The 23405-nt window shown below is 36.6% G+C and overlaps 3 protein-coding genes across 4 annotated transcripts; 1 reads left to right on the top strand and 2 right to left on the bottom strand.

The window, feature by feature from the left end:
* Nucleotides 1-687: 687 nt before the first annotated feature.
* LOC108857139 (glutathione S-transferase U18) lies at nt 688-1904 on the bottom strand. Its single transcript, XM_018631074.2, has 2 exons — nt 1460-1904; nt 688-1203 (listed from the first exon to the last, which is right to left on the bottom strand). The coding sequence occupies exons 1-2, from the start codon at nt 1778-1780 to the stop codon at nt 841-843; spliced, it is 684 nt and encodes a 227-aa protein (XP_018486576.1). The 5' UTR covers nt 1781-1904; the 3' UTR covers nt 688-840.
* Nucleotides 1905-3096: 1192 nt separating this feature from the next.
* Nucleotides 3097-4373, top strand: LOC130512320 (uncharacterized). Of its 2 annotated transcripts, XR_008945829.1 has the most exons (3): nt 3097-3238; nt 3328-3786; nt 3860-4372. XR_008945829.1 is itself a non-coding variant. In XM_057010157.1 (2 exons), the coding sequence occupies exons 1-2, from the start codon at nt 3466-3468 to the stop codon at nt 3923-3925; spliced, it is 387 nt and encodes a 128-aa protein (XP_056866137.1). In that variant the 5' UTR covers nt 3321-3465; the 3' UTR covers nt 3926-4373. The 2 variants fall into 2 exon arrangements, 1 of the variants encoding a protein (XP_056866137.1); XM_057010157.1 differs by lacking the exon at nt 3097-3238 and having other exon boundaries at nt 3321-3786; nt 3860-4373.
* Nucleotides 4374-5020: 647 nt separating this feature from the next.
* Nucleotides 5021-7625, bottom strand: LOC108859071 (uncharacterized). Its single transcript, XM_018632918.2, has 9 exons — nt 7247-7625; nt 6876-6959; nt 6456-6800; nt 6235-6370; nt 5997-6159; nt 5798-5926; nt 5532-5726; nt 5322-5444; nt 5021-5243 (listed from the first exon to the last, which is right to left on the bottom strand). The coding sequence occupies exons 1-9, from the start codon at nt 7413-7415 to the stop codon at nt 5142-5144; spliced, it is 1446 nt and encodes a 481-aa protein (XP_018488420.1). The 5' UTR covers nt 7416-7625; the 3' UTR covers nt 5021-5141.
* Nucleotides 7626-23405: the final 15780 nt, after the last annotated feature.

Here is a 23405-nt window from a genome sequence, read left to right on the forward strand (position 1 = left end):
TTGAAGAAATATTAGATCAGCCGTCTTGGCTCTCAGTTAACGCAGCGTGCATCACTCACACTGCTCTTCATTGGGTTAGCTCTTTCCCCTGTTTTGTTGAATTGAACAGAGTAGTGCTGCTTCAGATGATTGGTCACTCTCTTATACACCAACATGATCACCTCATCTTAAGCTTTCTATAAGCGCTCAACGATGCATAACAGTTAGACAGGGTATCACTAGACTGTGTTTTGCAAGTCTTTTAACTCACATGTCTAGAAGTGTGCACTTTATAGAACGATTGGTATTGAGACTCCTATGAATCCGAAACACCAGTTGTTATCCACAATAGAAACAAGTAGCTTCTATATGAGGAAACTCATGTTCACACAATCAAACTCTGTTGACAGAGATCCCTTCTGCCAAGAAGCTAGTGATTATGTGAACCTAGTCAAGTATGGTGATTCTTTGTACCAGTGCAAGTACTCGAAAGTTTCTGCTCTCAGGTGTCTGTGTACTGTTAAGAAAAGAGTCGGTCATAGTTTGGCTTCCTTTGATCGACCCTAACACTGGAAAGTTTTGGTTTGTGTATGAAAATTCAGAGAAATAAAAGAGACCTTATAGTGAATAATCCATGATGATGTCGTGTAACAATCAATATGGTTTTTCCAGGTCAGACAAATTAGTTGAATTAAAGAGCTACGAATATACATAATATTTTCTTGATATTAGGTCGTCCTGGATACATTGAAATGGAAGATAAATTACATGTTCTAGCAAACCAGTTTCATACTTCCAATAACCGATACATTACATTGCTTTCATCTCCAACAATATATTTAAGAGGAGTTGACTTTGCCATCAAGCTTGCGGTTTGGGAAAGAGTTTCCTCGCGAATTCAGCTAGCTTTGTAGTCTCCGGCATGAGAGGCTTCACAGCAGGGTCATTACAGAACCGCTCTGCCCATTTGAACAGAGAAGGAGTCTTGGTCTCGTCAAGAAGTATATGGTTGGCGTCTAACTCCACGACTCTCCACCAACCCAAGAAGCTCCCTAGGGCAATGTCTAGGTAACCGATATGGTCACCGTTGAAGAATGGCTTCCCATTGCTGCAATCGATGAACGCTTTCTCCAAATGGTCAGTCCTTTCTTCGACTTCAGCTATGGCTGCTTTCTTCTCCTCTTCTCCTCGAGCGGTTAGGATACTTCTCAGAGCAATAAACCACTTCCCATTTATATCGAATTAAGACAGAACATCAAAGATACAAGATTAAGCTTATTTATCATCTGTACTATGAGAAAGGAGTTGGTTGAAACAGAACTGGTCCAACCATATACGGTTTAAACTCAGTTGATCGTATAAGTTACAGATTATTAACCGGATTAAACCAAAACCCGCTAGATCTTGAGGACATGCTATTATATCATTAACATGATTGTAACTGAACAAACACAATATCAGTTGAAGAGCTTAAACTAACCTTATCATCGACGTAGGCGGCCCAGAACCGAGCGATGGCTCTGTCATAGGGCTGAGAAGGGAGGATGGAGGGTCCATATGAGCTCCAAGCCTCGTCGATGTACTGAACGATGATGTTGGACTCACACACCGGTTTGTCAGCGTGAATCAGAACCGGCATCTTCTTGTGAACCGGGTTTGATTTAAGGAGCAATTCGCTCTTAGTGCCGTATGTCTCCTGGAGAAACTCGTAGCTAATAGATTTGAGGTTGAGAGCTATCCTCGCCCTCATGACGAACACACTCGCCCATGAGCCAATCAGCTTTACGTCGCCGGTCACCATTTTATCGCGAAAATTAAGAACCAAGAAGAACTCGATGTGTGTTTTTTTTTTGTGAGAGAATGTTATGGTTTAGAATTTGAGGTTGAGAGCTATCCTCGCCCTCATGACTAAGTGATGGAAACAAACGGAGAGAGTTACATAAAAAGATGGTGAAAATTGACGTGTGACATTATATCCATTGCGTGGCAGCAAATGAACCATTAAATCTTCTTGGAACCTTTTCCATGTGTTTATTGACTTCTAGGAAATAACGAGTTGTTCGTCCAAAAAAAAAAAAGGAAATAACGAGTTGAAAATGCAATAGATAAAAGCAAACAAAACATATCTAAAAGAATATATTAAACCCGAAAAAATGATGTAAATCAATTTTTAGTTTGAATTATAATCATATAAAACTTTAACTCATTTAGAACAAACGCTAACTTAACAAACTGATGTTACATATAAATTTGGTCTATCTAAGATAAAATAAATATAGTTATATACATATGGGATAATTCAAAAATTACTCTATTTATATTTTAAATTTTGAAAATGCACTTCTTTTACTTTTTTTTTGAGAATTCTTTTACTATCTTTTGATAACTACAATTTCTAATTTTTAAAAAAATTACATATTTCATTACGTAAAATACACATTTGAAAACAAAAACAAATCGTTTTCAAGAGAATCCCATCCCCATATAAATCAATTCACGTTCTTCATGCATCTACATTCTTTTTTGTTGTTGAAAAAGTGTAATGATGAGCAATTATATGAACAAAAGAAGAATGTTTTGAGGTTGAAAAAGTGTAATATGGAGCAATTACCTCATTTGAATAAAGTCTCAAAAAGCCTTAGGGAGAAGGAGGTGGTCAGTTATGGTCTTATTATAAGAAAACAACAAAAATTGTAAGAAAAGGAAACATACAACAAATGGAGTAGGGAACTATTTCTTACAGCACAGTTCCAACAGGATTAACACTGAGATGAATCCTTAAACTTGATGTCTTCATCGCCAAATCTTATAGGATCAAACGATATAAGCTCAGCTCCTTGTGCCTTAGCTTTCCGCTTAAGCATCATCCTATAAAATTTACTGAAAGAATTGTTACATTAAGAGTTATAAAAGATCTATAAATGAATTAGGGGGTAGTGAAACTAGGTACAGGAAATTATACCGCATTCTCATGGCTTCTCTTCATTTCTGGAGGAAGGCAGCTGTTCCGTTGTCTTCTGGCTGGAAGATGGCTTGTACAACGGTGGCTGCACCGTTTTCATCTGGCGTTGAGAGCTCTGGTCAGATCAAGGCAGGGAAGATGAAGGTATTTCAGAAGCTGAAGTCACTTACGGTTGAGACAATAGATCTCATCTTAAGGGAGGAAGAGAAGAAGGGCGTTTACGTCACTCAAACGGATCTTGTCAGATGGGCCAAACGTCTTGATAAGAGGAACAACACGCCTGAAAACTCTCTCGAGGTATATATATATGTCTGATGCAACAATTGAATTATTATTATTATGGATTTAAGTTTTTTTTTTTGAAAATGTTTACTTGTTGTGTGTAGATCTTTAGGTGGATGGATAAAAAGAAGATGGTGTTTTCTCCCTAGGAACTTGAGATTTATGTGGATCTTCTTGGCAAGGTTAAAGGAGATGCAGCGGCTTCAGCGTACTTCAACAAAGTAGAGCCAAATTTCGTTGAGATGGACGTTGATGCCAAAAACCGCCCTGCCTACTTGAAGGTCTTGCATTGGTTCCACGTTGCAGACCAGAGTCGGACTAAAGGGCCAAGACCATATGTTCTTAAGCTCCCTAAACTTGATGATCCTGAATGGGCTAAGAATGCTACTCCTATTACTCCTGCTCAAAAAAGAAATCTTTTTTCCAAGCTCAGATCCTCTGAAACCACCTGTGACGACCTTTTGAGAGAGATGGAGGACCAAGGATTCCGCATCACCAAAGCAGATCTAAACCGCTGGATGAAACTCCTCGAAAAACAAGGACAAACAGAGAAAGTTCTAGAGGTTTGTCTCTTTTATTTTTCCCATTGATTTTCTTATGTCCATTTGGTTTATTAGATGATCCTTTTGCTTGTAGATCCGTTGCTTTATGAACTGGAAACGCCTTGGCCTTTACTACTCTAGGATGAGAACGCCTCTTTGATACAGAAAGCTGAGGCACAGCCGCACAAGGAAGGATCTGAGTTTGTGTCGCTTGATCCTGTGAAAGGCGAGTGGAAGTTTCATGTCTATCATTTTAGTTCCTATAAACTTGACAATGAAGGGAAAATGAATTCTAGGGTCTCATCTCAGTGTTGGAATTGCTTTGTGTAGGGAATGTTGGAATTATGCAATAAGAAACAGAACTCTACTCCATTTGTTGTGTGTTTCGATACCTTTCTTACAGACTTTTTGCATGGCTATGTAAAGAACCTATTATTCTACGTACGTCGATTACTAGTGCTAGGATTTAGCAGAGGAAACAGAGGGGATAGTGATCAAGAGTGATATGTAACAGTATATTACATTTCTATGAAATGGATTCGTTAGAAGCAACATGAAAAATTACTAAATAATAATAATTGATGATATGTTGAGAACAAAATAAGTTGTTTGGTGTGTGTCGCACATACGTATGAAAAGTTTAGTTCTTAATCTTATTCATTCCAGCTTGATGTACTAACAAGGGTAATTAGTGGCTTTAAGTTGTTTGGTGTGTGTGCTTTTATTGAATAAAGCATATGTGCTTTTTTTTTTTTTTTTTGCGTATGTGCTTATTTGCCTTCCTATCTTTGCTCTGAAACATCATAGCTCGGGCCATTTGGATGATGATGAAACAGTTGCCGGAAGAAGAGTGATTTGCGGACATAGCTCAACCAGCGATAAAGATGTAACCTTTAAAAACCAATTTTTGGTGGCCACAGAGAGCGCGACGTGACATCACAATCCCCTCTGTTTCATCTGCTAAATCATAGCATCAGAATTTAACAAAGCTAATAATTCAACAATTAATCAACGTTTTTTTTTTATAAATGTCTTTTAAACTAAAATACTAAATGCATGTAAACTACAAAATTCAAGTATGTGGCTTTATGGTCACTGTTATTGTATAGTTCAAAAATATTTTGTAAGTTTGTAACCATGCTTTGTTTAAGGATTGCATTAGTCTTGTCTCAATACTACAACAATGGTGTGATCACACCGGTCAACAACGGATTCTCTTATATGGTGTCATACCATGCTGATGGCATTTTCTCAGTAAAGACCATAAAATTTTATATATTCACTTAAAAATCATCACCCTTTTTGTATTCTTGGAGTGTTCTAAAGGGATGTCATTAATAAGCTAAACAAAGGGGGGAGAAATTTTTTTTGTAAAGTCATAAGAGTTCTTGAGTCAATTGATGATAGTTCATGAAATCAATTCCATTTAGCTTGATGCAACACAGAATCTGCTCTGGTAGCTCCTCTGGTTTGTTCCCCTGTTCATACATACAAATACTCAACATAAGCAAAATTTATACATCCATAACAACTTTTTTTTTGTAAAAAAAAATTACCTGAATTGTGAGTCCAACATCAAGAACACAGATCTTGAGTCTGTCGATGAATGTTTCAAATCCTTTCCGTGATATATAACTGAATCTATGCATATCAATATCAATCTCAAAGTAATTTTCACCCTACAAAGAGTTAGAAAAAAATTCAAGTCCATTAGTTATTAAAGCATATTCCTGATCAAGGGGAATGATTAAAGAGTCTGGTCTCACCGAGTAGAACTCGTGCTGCGGACGCGAAAGAACAGGCTTCTCGTTGTAAGCCTGCATCAGCTTCTTCTCTGGACCACTCAAGTGCAGATCATCCACGTTGGCAACACGTCCCAGTATCTTCAGCCGTTCTCTGAAAGGCGCCGTTGCATCCATAGGGAAGCTTTTAACTTTCTCAACCTCGTCATTTATTAATCTCTGCGCCAAAACAAAGAGCATTACACAGAGCCATAAAGATGAAACTATAGGGATCAAACTTTAAATTTTACCTGAATGTTTTCTTGAAAATGAAGAGGGATTTCCTCTGAATAATTATCCGAAAGTTTGAAGTATAAAACAATATTCATTCCTTCTCCATCAGTTTCACCTTGAAAGATTGTAGTTGGATACAATGGAATCTGCTTACACCAAGAGAAAACAATCACTGGAAGTTCCAGAAACAGAGTAATCAGAAGAACTAGATCGTACCTGAACATTAACAACAAGGATAGATGGGAGTTTCGTGGACGGAGTCGTAACGGGAAGCTTGACATATTGTGCGATATGGTTTATTTTACGTTCTGATAAGTAAACATCAACGCCAAAAGGATTATACGCTGCATGGCTAGCTGCAAACTCTTTCTTCTTGTCCCTTTTAAAAAAAAAAGTCAACGGTTTAGCTTCTTGTTTAAGATTGTTAAACTAGTAATCATAAGTAATGGTTCACCTTAAATAGGTTTTGCCACGAACACGGAAGCTATTTGGCTCGATGGTTGTCCAACAATCTAGCATTTTCTTGTCGATTGGACAGAAAGGAACCTGAGAACCCGCTACTGGTCTCTTCAACTGCATTTTAGAAAGAACTGAAACAAGTTTCGAGACAAAGAAGTAAGTCCATGATTTTGTGATCAAGATGGTGAATCAAGTGGGATTCATATATATACTTACACAAGGCCCCTGAAGCATGACCTTCTCTCCATTTATAAGATAGTTTAAGAGACGCTTTTTTCCTTGAACTAGGAGGGCTAGAGCTAAGTGACCTTCCTTTTTCAACACAAGGAACAACAGTTATTGGATTCAGACAAGGCAAACAGTTACTAGGCAAGGCTCCTCCTCCTTCATCCGCAGATGATGATGAGTCTATGAAATCAGGCTGGTCAGTGTCGTTTATGCCACCGTCTGATTTCGACCGGGGCATGGATGCGTTTGAGTTTGAGTCAGAGTCTCCTGTTGATGATGTGGTTATAGTACTGGAGTCTGATGCACGCTCACCTCCGTTTAAAGACGAGGTATCTGAAAATGAAAAATAGAAGAAAAACTGTAAAACGAAGATCAATAAAAATGAGGAGAAAGAATGTTAAAATATACCATCATCATGGACGCTGTGGAAATCATCATCACAATCAGTTTCAAATGCTACATTGGATTCAAACCATGCTTCTTCCCCACTTGCTGTAGACCAAAACATAAGATCATCATCAGGTAACATGTTACTTGTCTCCAACATCATTCAAATCATAAGATCGCAAGACAGAAATTTTAAAAAAATTAACAAAGATTTCAACCTTTTTAAAAAAAATATTTAAAAAGAACTATTAACAGCCTTATTAATAAAAATCTATAATCAGAATCTAATCCAGCAGATACAGATACTAAATTGTACAATCAATGAAGCATTAGAGAAAACCAAAAAAAAACACAAAATCATGATCAAGATTCAAGACGAAAGAATTGAGGACCTCTGAAACTGGGAGTGGGCAAGTTGTTGGGAGGATGATCGAGATTATTGTCAAATGATCCGGCGGCTCCTCTCTTCCTTTGAAGCTTTCGTCTTTTACGACTCTTCCTTCGCTTAGACCTCAGCTTCGATCCCACACAGCTCTTCGGCGTCGACACGCAACCTCCCATCTCTCTCTCTCTCTCTCTCTCTCTAGATTACAATTAGCTAACAATCTTCCATAGACGTTTGTTTCTCTCTTCTCTCTCCGTATGATCAAATCTCTTTTATTTAGAATCTGTCATCATCGAATCCCACTATAAATGAAAAACACCCAACAAATTTAGAGGGAGAAAGGCACTTGGTTTCAGGTACGATTTGTGAAAGAGACAAATTATTTGGTGAAGAAACAAAACACAAAACCAAACAAAACAAAACAGAGGTCTTTTGTTGGGTTTTTGGAGATTCTAAAAGTCAAAAAATTTGGGGAAAGTATCTTACGTGGCAAGTAGTTTGATTTCTTTCGTAAATTGTCTTATTTTTCTTTTCTTTTCTTTTCTTTTCTTTTCTTTTCTTTTCTTTTCTTTTCATGTCAACCATTGAAGTAAACCGGCTTCTTAAACCGGATTTTATTTTATCGGTATTATGACAGGTCTGGTCTAAACTCTAAACACAACCTTCATCACATGGAATCTGATTATCTATTGCCTATTGGTTTGTTATTAATACTGGCTATAAATGTTGTCATTCCAATTCGGTTTGATTTTTCTTTTGGTCATTGGAGTTAAGAAATATAGTTGAACCTTGCAGAAAATTGTAAAACGTGTCATTTTAAAGCTAAAAATGAATTAATTTACCCATTTTATTTGATTTTTTTTGTTAAATTCTCTTGAGATGATATCAACCATAAGTATCACATAGCATTGAATCGCATTAAAATAATAATAGAATTTAGAAATTAATAAATTGAATAATATTTAATATTATCTATTAATAAGACTAGAATCATACGAGAATTTCTATTCATTAAAAACAACTAAAGTCTTTCTTTGTTGAAAAACACCAGAATCTATAAACACTTATATCCATTATAGTACAATTTCATTAATGCAGATTCATGTTTTCATATATAAAGAGAAACAAAAAGAATTACTGGAATAGAAATGGATGGAATATATAGAAAATTTGAATACATTTCATTCCATTTATTCATGATCAAAATTGTAAGACAATAATTACTTTTAAATGTTGTTTATTTTTTGTGAAACTGATAGAATGAGCATTCCATATCATTCATTATAATTTATAAAAATATTATGGAATGAATAGTGTATAACATTTCACATTATTCTACTCTAAAATTTGACAATCCAGTTATAGTCGTAATGTGAAATTTTCTAATTATTAGGACTTAGGAAAAAGACATAAATAAAAAGAGTAAAATAGTGAAAATGTGAAGTCAATCTTTTCAATGTGTGTTTAATTAGTGCAGTTCTATCTTTTCTTTATAGAAAAAATAGTAAAATGTTGGAGTGACTAAAAAGTATATAAGCATTGAAGTTGAATACAATTGGCATGTCCTTGTATACGCTTTATATGGTGTTTCCATAAATTGGATAATCAAAGTATTTGTTAGATGTGTACTTTTCTGCATTAGCATCAAAATCAATTACCATTAAATTATTTGCATAGCCCCAAAGGATAGTTTGGTAAAAGATATGACCATTACTGCATACTAATTAATTAGCTATTGGAAATGTTGTATGCAAGCATGAACATTTCTCCATTATAAATGTTTTCCGCCTTTAATATCAAACATTAATGGTTTCAAGATATTTCATTTCTGTTTTTTTTATCATGGGTTGTCGTTTTATTGACAAAACTTTAATTTCTGTCTAAGAACTTCTACCATTTTTAACAAAAATGCTCTCTCTTTCAGCTTATTCTTTCATCAATTATTTAATATGTAAATGACTTTGAACATATTTGATTATATAAACTTTGAATTTAAGTATTATTCATTAGTTATGTTTTGATGTTACAATCTTAAACTTAGCCAAACAAATTAGTCATTCAAGAGATGCGGTTTATGTATGAGCTACTTATCATCGTTTTATAAATAGTTGAACTGTTAAGCGACTACATCGAGACAGATGTTTTTAAATCATATATTAAGATACAAAATATTACTTTTACTGTTTTACAATACATGAAGTTTTGATTAGTGCACAAAAATTTTTAAAAATTGCTTTTTAAGAAAAAGTATTTAAAAACTATAATTTAAAAAATCATTTAAACAATCATATACAAGACTATAAAATCTAATTGGTTACCTACATAGTTTCCAGTAAAATTAAAGTTTATACTAAAATATCAAAACATCATCTATTATTATGAAATAGAGAGATTACTTTTTAGTTGGTTTCCTATCTAACAATATGCATTGGTAAAAAGCAGTTTCATGCATAAGGTTGTGTAGGAATAAATTGTCAACATATTAGACTTAAATTACCAAAACTGATTGTAGTGTTGATAAAGAAAATAAAAAAGTAAGTAAGATACATGTGGTTTAGTAAATGAAGAAAAATCATAAAGTTATATGGTTTCATATTGGGTTATATGAAACTTTAAAATTTCAGTATTATAAACGAAGTCTAAATTTCAAAATAGAATATCAAGAAATTTACACAAGAAAAAGAGGGTTGGTTGGTCCACCTATTTCATTTGACCTGACAATCTTACAAAGTTACAATCTCATCTCCATGGACCCTCATGACTCCATCTACATATTATTTTCTTTCCCTTCAGACTTTCTCTAATATATATTATATTATTAAACAAGTGGCAGTATAATTTGATTATAAATATATAGCTTCTAAATTACCAGACTTTCCTGTTTCTCCACCGTATATTTCTTCAATTTATAACAACCATACAAATGATATGTAATCCTGAAACACGGTTTGTCCATTGTTTAATGAAAGAAACATATTCTTGTTTCTTTTTCTTTCTTTTATGCCGACTGAGATATATTCTTTAAACATATACATCTTTTTCACTCAATTTAAAAAATTTATTTAAACAATAATCACAATATAATTGGCTTGTCGTGTTGCTGTAATAAAAACAAAAGGAACAGTAGATATATATGATGAACCAGCACACGTGTGATTGTTCTTTGATGGCAGAATCTCTTTGATCATTTCGATTCGTTCAGAACTGACGCTTTCATGTTCCACACACGCCTTGCAGACATCTAGTCAGTCCTTCAGATTATTTATAAATAAATAAATATATAAACGAATAAATGTCAATAAGTATAATGTTTACATCTTATTATACTTTGAAGTTGGATAACTACTACTAGTGTTAAATTAAATTAGTAGCGTCAAACAATCTTAACCGTGTATGCATAACGTGTAAACAGTTATACACATAAATATTAGGTTAGACCATCTCCAAATAGTTTATTCTATTTTTATTTTAAGATAGAGTAATTCTATAATAAAGTTAGAGTTTATTCCAATGATATATTCTATTTTAGAATATAAAATAGAGTGATGAACAAAAGATAAATAAATTATTTTATATTTGAAGTAAACATATTTTTTACTATAGAATGAGAAATATAGTACAATTGGAACATTTTTACTCTAAAATCTATTTTAAAGTGAAAATAGAGTGAGTTGGAGATGTCTTTAAGATTAAAAATATATTTTGCTATATGAAAAGTCATGAGCAAATAATGATGCACAACGTGTTAGTCTCAAGCATCATAGAGACGAGGGGCCATATTGTGAATTGTGATGAGCTTTCTCTTGCTTATCACAAGTGTATATATACATGCGTCCAACCGGGCCACCATTATCTTGTGCTTATGTACAAACCAATTAATAAATTTTTAATAGTTAAAGCAGATATAAGTATAGAATATCGACAACGAAATTTGCTGCAAATATATTGCAAATGTTGCGGACTGAATGTAGCACGTATCAAAAGTTAAACGTTGCAAAATCACTAACTTCTTTGTAGTGAGAGCTTGTGGTTATCTTTGGTTGTATGTAGCTTCATACCATTTGAAACGTTCTACTGCATTAACGAACGTTTTACCCAGCGCCTCGTCCTTCGTTGAGCAATCACTGCGTTATGACTGTAAATTGATATGACTCCAACGCTCGAAACATACGAACGCAGTGGTTGTATATAACTATTTTTAGTTGTATATAAATATAATTGATTAAAGCAGTTTAACTAGCTTCGAAAATGGGTTTAGTAGTAGCATAGGAGAAGATATGGAGCATTAAATCAAAGAAGTGGAAACATAACAACTTTCCCAACAACAGCCACCAATTTCACCAGCTTCACCCTCTAAACTACTAGACCTAGGTACAAGCTGTTCATTTTTTTTTACTATCGCGTATTCATATAAAAATCAACGCTCAACGTTTTTTGGTTAGTTTTCAATAAAAACGAGGGACAATTTCCAATCTCTATGAAAATGTAAAGAAAAAATACTTTTAGCCTACGCCTAGTTCATTCCGTGTGGGAAAGTATAAAGCTCGTGTTCTCGTCGCTTATATGACCGATCCCCACCAAACTAAATTTCTTCAAGCTTACTTACTGATTGATATATTTACATAGGTGGTCGATATTTTTCTTTGAAAGATGATACGTGGTCAATATTCCACTGCCAAATAGCCGCGGAATCAAAAGCTATATTCATCTGATTCAATCTCTTATAAATATCTTGGGCAAAAGTTGACGTCCGATAAATAAACACTTTTCTTCGTACGTGCAGGTCACACTTGTCTGTTCAGTGACTGAAGCTGGAATTTAACTTTTTGACAACTTGAGCAACTCCATTTTGGTCGTTATTTTCTAGGTATCATTCATTGTATCAACGAGAGAATTAGACCACCGTAATTCTCAAACCAAATAAACGTACTTGTCAGAGAAGTTAGTCTGTTAAATACTTATACATGGGTCTAATCCAAAATGGGCTCTAAAGACTACAATGTTCAGTTTTCCTGATTTCTAAGTTTCTATTTTATATGTTTGACGTAAAGAGGGAGGTCGACTCGACCGGCGAGGATGATTTCCTCTGTTGCTTCAGAAAGTGTTAGTAAATTTGTTTAGCTTTTCACATGCGTTCTATGTTATGCTTTGTTGTAATCCTTCTATGGATGGAAAAATTGGGTTGTCTAAAGCTGCGAGACAGAAGCTGAGAATGAAAAACAAAGGTTAGAGCAACATTATCGATCAGTTTCTTTCAATAAGGTTTTAAAAATCAAAATAATAATTAAATCAAATGATTAAGTCTTAAAAGTCGTCTCGGGGATTAATATGCATTGAAAACATGATATGTGAAGTTAAACGGTTCTTAAAATTTTCATTTTAGAATTTATTGGATCCGAATATAACGCAGAGAAAAAGTAGAACAAAAGTAGGAGGAATGATATACAGTCCAATCTGCACTTAGTACCCATTCATTATTTTAGATGCAAAACAAGAAAAACTAATAAAATAAATATTAATATACAAGAAAAACTAATAAAATAAATATTAATATAAGTCCTGCATATACAAGGGAGAAATAAGCGGTGGTGATGCCGATGACCAATCCCTGCTTTGACTTTTGTTTTTCATTCTTTTTAATTAGTTAAATACTTCTTTTGTCCACTATTACTTAATTACTTTTATATTTTTCTCAAACTAAATATTCTCAAAATATGATTTAGTAATTTATCTTTTCACTTTGTAAATATACATTATATACTATAATATGTTCACATACAATTAATTATATTCTCATTACATATTCACAATTTTTATATAATAACTATTTATGCTGTTATTTTGTATAATAGAAAAATATAAAACTTCACTAAATAACCATATATAATATTTTTAAAAATATAAAATATAAAACATATATTTATATTATATAATTTATTTTTATTTTATTTTTGATGATTAATAAATTAATTAATTAAATTATAAAACTAAATCAGTTAATGAATTCATGCATGTTAATGATAATTCATATACTGATTACATATATTGGAAGATTTGTAACAACCAAAACTAGACTAGAAATTTAATGAATGCATGCACATGAAATAAATCAAACATAGTTTTTGCTCTTACGTATTATTTTTGTTCCATAAAGATATTTCTCTTTAGTATTTTTTTACACATACTTAGAAAACCCATTAATTCAATAAAATAAATCTGATTAAAAAATAATATATATTTATTTTGTATATTAGTAATTTTCTTATAATTTAGTTTCAGCATGTTATACATGTTATTTTGTATCCTTTCAAAATATATGATCAGTAAAAATCATGTATTATATTTTCAAAAAGCATTTAATATTTTCATATTTTATAATTCGTATTATAACTGCATATAATTATAAATGTTAAAGGTTGTTTATAATTACTTAATTTCAATTAAATATCAAACATATTTTTTGTTCTTACATATATATTTATGAAATTTTGAAATTTTAAATAAAGATTTTGTTGATACAATAACATATATAAAATTTGATAATGTTAGTTCTATAGTTGAACCAAATGGTAAATAAAAATCGAAAATCGAATAAAGATACAAAAATAAGAGTAAAAAAATATTATTTATTTTTTTCTAATTGTTATGAATTTTCATATAATTTTACTTTTACTATATTTATTAAAATGATGATATTTATTGTTATTTTTGTCAACATATTATTTATTACTTATATATATATTAAGTAGTATTTTGTTTAAATATTTAATTTTCATTTAAAAATTAACATTTATTTAAATAATATAATTTATTAAACTAACGTGATCTGCATTTATTTTACTTGATCTGCATTTGTTCTTTTTTATCTGCATTTTTTATATGCTTTATCCATTCAAATTCGAAGCCATTGGTTCTCTTTTTTCATTTTCATTTCTTTTTCTCTTTTTCTTTAAATCTTAGATACTTCTTCCAATTCTATGTTGGAGCTGCTTTTAGGGCATTTCCAATGGTACACAAAAATCTACTCTATATTTCACTCTAGAATAATTCTATTATAGAGTTGGATTTGCTCAAATGATTCACTTTATAATAGAGTTACTCTATAAATAGAATGAATTATAAAGTAATGTTGCTTTCTCACTCTATATTTAGTGTGAAAATCAACATTACTCTATAATTCAATATATTTATAGAGTCTCTATTATAAAGTGAACTATTGGAGCAAATCTAACTCTATAATAGAGTTTTTAGAGTAAATTATATAGTAAATTTTTGTGTTCGATTGGAGATTGTCTTAGCTCTTGCGAAATAAATGTTTTTTTGCTAAAAATCCTTTTCAAATACGACTCTTAACATTCTTACCAAAAATAAAAAGATAAAAATCTCTTATACGATTCCACAGGGCCCCACACGTTTGGGTGATTTTGAAAACATCTATTCTATTAATTCTTCAACATGACCAATTGATAGTAAGTTATGTCCATCTTTTAATTTTTATAACTGCACCTAAATAACCATAATCACTTTATAAATATTGTTTAGTGGTGTAATAATTATTTGTTAACTGCATCTAAGTGACCATGTCATGTCCCCGTTCCTGGAAATGATCGTTAGAATCAACCATGGTGCAAGGAGACGCACCAGTCAGGTCATGTGACCTAAACACAAGGGTATCATGGCCTGGAAGTAAGATTAAAGGCATCAGGAAGCTAAGATATAGCTAAACCAAGAAGGAGACAAGTATAAAGGAGCTGTACAAAGTGTATGGCAGCTGGGTGATGCAGTGAGCAAGCTCGACCAGCTAGATGAAGTGTAGTGCAGCTCAGTGTAGCTCACTGAAGTGTGTGTCAGCTCCCTGAGCTGGATGAACTAGCTCACTCAGCTGGGTCAGCTGGGGATCAGCTCAACTCAGCTAGACTGAGTGTTCAAGTCTTGGGCAGTTGGGCCAGGTCCGGAGAGTGGTCGGACCATGTGGACCACCCGGGTGTGCCGGTGAGCTGGTGGGCACTTGTGGTTGAACCAGGGGCTTGGGCAACCAGCCTAGGCTTGTGTGTGACATGTCTAGGAGCAGTTAGGCATGTCATGGACGTCAGGTAACTGCCATGGGCGAACAGGTGCAATCTGTACCATTGATTAAATCAATGGACATAATTAATACCGAAAGGGTGCAACCTTTGGAAAGGTGACCATTCCTTTTCTATAAATACAAGGGCAAGTCCGTGCCTTTGCAGGCACGTCAGGGCTTCATTCTTCTTCCTGAAACACAAAGAAAAACCAGAGAAAACAGAGAGAAAGTCGGATGGCAACATCCAACCCCAAGAGTGGGATGAAGGCAGCAAAGAGGCAGTTTTGATGGCAATCAAGAGGGGAGTTGTGAACGACCCTCTGGTGTGTTTTGATTGATGTTTGCCATGCCATGGGATTCCTCTACATCCATACTACACATTCAAATAGCCAGGAGAGAAGATGGAGGGCCGGAATGCACTTCCAATGGTGGAGACAGCCTTAAGGGCAGTGGTGTGTAGAAAGGCAGTTTCATGGGCACTGAAGTGAGAAGTGATGGACGACCCTTGGGTGGTGTTTGATCATGGATGAACACACCCTAGGCTTCCTCTGTGTCTTAGGGACACACGCCAATGGCCAGAAGAGAATGGAGAAAGCCGGACTCCACTCCCAAAGGCATGTACAGCCTTGAAGGTGGATGCAGTGCAGAAACTGGTTTCATGGAAGTTCCATGAAAGGGATGATGGGTGCGACCCATGGTTGAATCTTATCAATACTGGAAGTATATGATAAGACTTGATAGAGGCGTGCAATGAAGGAGCATGGCCAGACATGATACAGGAAGCACAAGATCTAGTAAGATCAAGTCTAAGGTAACGTGTACAAATGATTACTTTGTGGTTTATGTTGGTGTCTCTTGAGGTGCATATGAGGCCAAGTATGGCACGCCCTTGGAGACCATATATTGTGATGTATTGTAGGGATACAGGACCCTGGAGAAAAGGGCGGATCATAGTTGAACTAATTCATCCATATGGGATGGTAATTAGATGCTATACAGCAACTAGTGATTCATGGTGGTTCATGAGTGAACCTGATCTATGGTTTTGCATTACCAATGGCTTCAGGCCGTGGCAATGAGGTAATGGAATCATATGGTATGATAGGTATCAACCTTGGGTTGGTACAGGATTGGCTGAGAGCCATGAAGAAGAGCAAGACTAACCAGGTTCATTGGGACATGGTTCCATGGCCGGTTAGGTATGTGTGAAGACTCATCAGTTCTGAGTCATGTGGGGTGGTTGGTTGATTGACTCAGGAATTATCATGAATTTTAATTAGTTTTTGGAGCATGTTTGCTTGTGGTTGGTTTTGCAGCTGAAGACTTCCCAAAAGTACTTGGTTTGTGGGGATGGTTGGTTGAATGACTAAGTACCTAAGGGAAGAGTTTATACAGGTATAAGGGAGTTGGACGAGTGGTTGGGGAGCTGGGCAAAGCTACCTCACAGCTCGATCAGCTGGAAGAGAGTTGGGAACCTCAAGTGAAGTGGTTCAGTTCAGCTAGTTGAATGAGCTAGCTAGACAGCTAAGGCAGCTGAGACAAAGAGTTATCAAGCTCCGTGGATGTGGCAAAGGTATGATCTAGCAATATTTCATAGATCTAGATAGAATAGTTAGGGGAATGGAACCTCAGTTATTGTATGACTTGGATTAGGTTCAGGATCAACCTTGGAGCTGGTAGTAGTTGTGTCTACTGATCATGGCTAAGGTGATTCGACCTGACGAGTGTTAAATTGGTTTTAGACCAATGGTTGATAGATAATATTACGCTGTGCATAAGTTGAAAGGATCTAAGCTAGGGAATGACTAAGGTAGTCTTAAGCTAAGGTCCAAGATAGACTTTCGCCTTTAGGCGAAAGTACAGATAAAGATCGAAAAATTGAGTGGTTCGGTTAGGGTATGGACCGAGCGACGTGAGGCATCGACCGCGGCCTAGCCGGCCGGGTTCGGGTCTTACAAGTTGGTATCAGAGCATGCTTGATTCTAGGATCGTTGGGTTGTGGTTGTCCACCCATGCATCCGGACAAGTGGATGCTGATGTGATTAATCCACCAGTTTTATTGTTGACTCAGCTGGAGGAAGTTAACAATGAAGCTGGAGTGACTGTAAGTCAGCTCAACCCTACTGAGGTTCTAGTGGGGGAGAGCTGAGCTGCAGCTGGAAGGGGAAGTTGAATCCTCTTGTGATGTAAACCGGGCTGATCCAAACAATTGTTGCAAACAATGAGAGGACTAACCGGTTGATTGGGCAGCTGTTTTGGCAGCTAATGATCAAGCTGGACCAGTAGCTGAGGTGGTCTAGATTGATCCACCAGCTAGGGCAGCTTGGTTAGTGGACTACCTGAGTGTGCTGGAGCACATAGCTCAGATGAGAACTAAGTATTTCTCAGGTAGTTGGATCCTTTTGAGGCAGATGAGTGGAGGTTCTGATTGGGTTGTAACTTCAGCTCAACTCACTGCTCAAAGGTATTGTGTTCCAAACCGAAATTATTTCTGGAAACTGAGATGACCATGGAACCTTACTAAGTGAGCCAAGAGGGAGTTGAGGCAAGAAAGGGTATCATGCTTGTGAACGGGAAAGTTCCAAGGTGAACCGGCTTGGCCAAGATGCACTCCCCAAGGGCAAGATCCTGAAACAGAAGGTTGGTTGATCTAGTTATCTGGAAATAATAGACGGGTTGGACGGATCGATGCAATGCAAGATCATTGATGGACGACTGGACCAGGGAAGCAACATGAACCTGAGAGTGGCTTAGGTTGAAAGAAACGTGCAGCACTCTTTGGGGGTAAGTGTATCCTTGGTGGCCGTTCAAAAAAAGTGAGCATTTGCAAGGTTCAAGTTGGTTTAAGGGAGACACTACAGGGCTAGTATACGAGTGGCTTGGGATCAGATGGATCAGCTGGGACTCGGTATAAGCCAAGGTAGGATTCCTTAGATCAATTTGAATGGATTGGGAATACGATGTTAAGTGGCTTAGTATGATGGGGATTGAGGTATATTATAAACACTTTTGTGAATGGTATGGGACATTCACAGAAGTGTGACACTTTGGAGAATGGTATGGGACGTTTTCCAAATGTGTGATCAAACCGATATCTTACTCATCTAGGTACTTAATGATCAGGGTGTGGAAACAACATACCTTTCGATACTGGAGCTACACACCGTTTGTGAGTCCAGATATGATCGGAAAGGGGTTGTTTGTATTGGTATAGGGGATGATCCCGGGATAGTGAGTGCGGCCGGAGGCCAAAGGATGCATTCACTAGGCCTTGTTAGGGACATCCCAGTGATGATCCAGGAAAGGGCGATGCCTGTGGATCTGATTGTGGTTAGCCTTAAGAATCATGAAGTGATCTTAGGGATGGATTGGTCTTGGAAAGAATCGGGCCACCTTAGACTGTCACCGGGGAAAAGTGCAGTTTGAGAGTGGGTGTGGACCCCCGATCAGATTCCAAGGATCCGACCAACCTCTGGATGCTTAGTGATCTCAGCGGTCCGGGTGGAAAATATGTTGAGAGGTGGTCATGAGGCCTGGTTGGCGACCATTAACACTAAGGAGGTTGTAGGGGGTGGTAGCCCGGACGAGGATTCGGTTGGTTCAAGAGTTCAAGGATGTGTTTCGGGCGCTGCAGGGTGTGCCTCTTGCAGGGACTGACCCGAGCATGATCGAACTAGAACCGAGAACGGTCCCAATGTCCAAAAGTCCGTATCGTTTGGCACCAGCCGAGATGGCTGAGATGAGGTCGACTAAGTCCAGTGAGGGACGAGGGTCACAACACAACCAAGTTGGAGATTCACCTATGGTTGGATTTAGACGGTGGGGTCCCGGAGTGGACAGGACCAGAATGTGATCGAGTTCTTTAAGACTTGACTGATACATTGAGTAGCTTGGAGATTGGGTAATCTACTAAGACTCGAGTATGCAGTATGTTCTTAAGGACTGAAACTGATCTAGTCATCGACTAGGATCAAAGTATGACTATGTCTGGTGATGGACAGAAGTCAAGTATGAGGCGGTTTAGTCTCGTAGACACTAAGATCGCAATAGGGCCAAGCTGGGATAAGCTGTGGTCAGTTAAGGAATGATTCAGTAAGTTGGGATTGGGGTCATGAACCTTAACGGATGTGCAGGATGCAAAGAGTTCAGTTGGAACCTTTGTCATGATATGGGATGTAAGCCCCACTGGATTCGAGGACGAATCCATTCTAAGTGTGGGAGACTTGTCATGTCCCCGTTCCTGGAAATGATCGTTAGAATCAACCATGGTGCAAGGAGACGCACCAGTCAGGTCATGTGACCTAAACACAAGGGTATCATGGCCTGGAAGTAAGATTAAAGGCATCAGGAAGCTAAGATATAGCTAAACCAAGAAGGAGACAAGTATAAAGGAGCTGTACAAAGTGTATGGCAGCTGGGTGATGCAGTGAGCAAGCTCGACCAGCTAGATGAAGTGTAGTGCAGCTCAGTGTAGCTCACTGAAGTGTGTGTCAGCTCCCTGAGCTGGATGAACTAGCTCACTCAGCTGGGTCAGCTGGGGATCAGCTCAACTCAGCTAGACTGAGTGTTCAAGTCTTGGGCAGTTGGGCCAGGTCCGGAGAGTGGTCGGACCATGTGGACCACCCGGGTGTGCCGGTGAGCCGGTGGGCACTTGTGGTTGAACCAGGGGCTTGGGCAACCAGCCCAGGCTTGTGTGTGACATGTCTAGGAGCAGTTAGGCATGTCATGGACGTCAGGTAACTGCCATGGGCGAACAGGTGCAATCTGTACCATTGATTAAATCAATGGACATAATTAATACCGAAAGGGTGCAACCTTTGGAAAGGTGACCATTCCTTTTCTATAAATACAAGGGCAAGTCCGTGCCTTTGCAGGCACGTCAGGGCTTCATTCTTCTTCCTGAAACACAAAGAAAAACCAGAGAAAACAGAGAGAAAGTCGGATGGCAACATCCAACCCCAAGAGTGGGATGAAGGCAGCAAAGAGGCAGTTTTGATGGCAATCAAGAGGGGAGTTGTGAACGACCCTCTGGTGTGTTTTGATTGATGTTTGCCATGCCATGGGCTTCCTCTACATCCATACTACACATTCAAATAGCCAGGAGAGAAGATGGAGGGCCGGAATGCACTTCCAATGGTGGAGACAGCCTTAAGGGCAGTGGTGTGTAGAAAGGCAGTTTCATGGGCACTGAAGTGAGAAGTGATGGACGACCCTTGGGTGGTGTTTGATCATGGATGAACACACCCTAGGCTTCCTCTGTGTCTTAGGAACACACGCCAATGGCCAGAAGAGAATGGAGAAGGCCGGACTCCACTCCCAAAGGCATGTACAGCCTTGAAAGTGGATGCAGTGCAGAAACTTGTTTCATGGAAGTTCCATGAAAGGGATGATGGGTGCGACCCATGGTTGAATCTTATCAATACTGGAAGTATATGATAAGACTTGATAGAGGCGTGCAATGAAGGAGCATGGCCAGACATGATACATGAAGCACAAGATCTAGTAAGATCAAGTCTAAGGTAACATGTACATATGATTACTTTGTGGTTTATGTTGGTGTCTCTTGAGGTGCATATGAGGCCAAGTATGGCACGCCCTTGGAGACCATATATTGTGATGTATTGTAGGGATACAGGACCCTGGAGAAAGGGGCGGATCATAGTTGAACTAATTCATCCATATGGGATGGTAATTAGATGCTATACAGCAACTAGTGATTCATGGTGGTTCATGAGTGAACCTGATCTATGGTTTTGCATTACCAATGGCTTCAGGCCGTGGCAATGAGGTAATGGAATCATATGGTATGATAGGTATCAACCTTGGGTTGGTACAGGATTGGCTGAGAGCCATGAAGAAGAGCAAGACTGACCAGGTTCATTGGGACATGGTTCCATGGCCGGTTAGGTATGTGTGAAGACTCATCAGTTCTGAGTCATGTGGGGTGGTTGGTTGATTGACTCAGGAACTGGTGGGAATTATTAATCCTATTCTATGTTGATCAGACATGGAGGTACTGAACCATGGAGTGGCCGGTTCAGAGAAATCTCTCTATGGCCTTGGTTGGGCAGGTAAGTGGAGATCTGATAGTTCCTGAAGGAATTGTTAAGATCCGACTTCAAATATCTCTTAATGGGTATTTATCATGAATTATCATTGTGAAAGATTAGTTTTATCTGATTGATTTAGAGGTGGTCAATTATGGCCATATGGGCTGTTCATGGGCGAGATCAGTATGATCGAGGCCAGTTCTGAGAAATCTGACTTGACCATTCTCTTAGTTATGAATTATCATGAATTTTAATTAGTTTTTGGAGCATGTTTGCTTGTGGTTGGTTTTGCAGCTGAAGACTTCCCAAAAGTACTTGGTTTGTGGGGATGGTTGGTTGAATGACTAAGTACCTAAGGGAAGAGTTTATACAGGTATAAGGGAGTTGGACGAGTGGTTGGGGAGCTGGGCAAAGCTACCTCACAGCTCGATCAGCTGGAAGAGAGTTGGGAACCTCAAGTGAAGTGGTTCAGTTCAGCTAGCTGAATAAGCTAGCTAGACAGCTAAGGCAGCTAAGACAAAGAGTTATTAAGCTCCGTGGATGTGGCAAAGGTATGATCTAGCAATATTGCATAGATCTAGATAGAATGGTTAGGGGAATGGAACCTCAGTTATTGTATGACTTGGATTAGGTTCAGGATCAACCTTGGAGCTGGTAGTAGTTGTGTCTACTGATCATGGCTAAGGTGATTCGACCTGACGAGTGTTAGATTGGTTTTAGACCAATGGTTGATAGATAATATTCCGCTGTGCATAAGTTGAAAGGATCTAAGCTAGGGAATGACTAAGGTAGTCTTAAGCTAAGGTCCAAGATAGACTTCGCCTTTAGGCGAAAGTACAGATAAAGATCGAAAAATTGAGTGGTTCGGTTAGGGTATGGACCGAGCGACGTGAGGCATCGACCGCGGCCTAGCCGGCCGGGTTCGGGTCTTACAGACCACCTCTTAAATACTACGTAGAATCATCAAATTGCATTTAAATATAAACGTGATGTATTTCTTTACTCCATAATTGTAGGACCTTCAATGCTTATCCCCAAAAATAATATAACGTATATGTTTTTCTTTATTCAAAAGGGTTAATATATTTTATTTTACTCCTATTTGTTACCTAATAATAAGACTCATATCTAATTTAAATTCTGAGTATTTATATAACAAACAATAACATTTCAGGAATCAAATATATATATATATAAACTCATTTAGTTTAATGGGTCTTATATTATAACAAAATTAATAGAACAAATACTTATGTAAAAAATAATTAATTTATTTATCCAAATTCAGGATAATTAAATTTATCCAAAAATAATTAAAAAAATACATTTCAGGAATCAAATAATTAATTTATCTAAATTCAGTTACTGCTTCTTATCAATATATTGCAACGATCTCTTCCTATTTATTTAACTGCCTCTCTTCCTATTTTAATGATTTTTCAATATATCAATATATTTTTGCTAAAACGCAAAACGCTGACCATATCAAAACGCTGACCATATTATAATTTTTTCTACCAAAATCAGTTATCACGTTTTTTAAGGCGGTATTTATGATTAATACCTTTAAAATAGGATCGTTCCCTCTTGATAATAGTTCCAATTTAAAAAATATATATATATAACTGATAAAAGAGTTTGAGTAATATTATAAAGTAAATGGTTAAGAATGATAACTGCTAAACATAAATTCGAGGGGAAGCTATAACTACACTCGCCCTTATTTAAATCATGTATAATTTTTTTATTATAAATATATTTTTTATAAAAATTAAATTAAATAATGATTTAAAAATATATATAACCCCCGGATAACCTTAAAATTAAGCAGAACGAATGCGGGTACAAAATTATTTGTTTGCAGGTTGTGCGGTTCATATTTTATAGCCAAAACAAAATTAAAAACCCGCGGGTTAGCGGATCAGCGGACGAGTTCAATCCGTAATCCAGCCTTAATCGTGCGATACTGAATCAATTTTTAAATTGGTATTGTTTAATAAAATATATTTTGACTAAAATTTATACAAAAATATTATTACCAAAAAAAATAT

This window comes from Raphanus sativus, chromosome 5 (assembly GCF_000801105.2).
Source record: "Raphanus sativus cultivar WK10039 chromosome 5, ASM80110v3, whole genome shotgun sequence".
In the NCBI taxonomy this organism is placed as follows: Eukaryota; Viridiplantae; Streptophyta; class Magnoliopsida; order Brassicales; family Brassicaceae; genus Raphanus; species Raphanus sativus.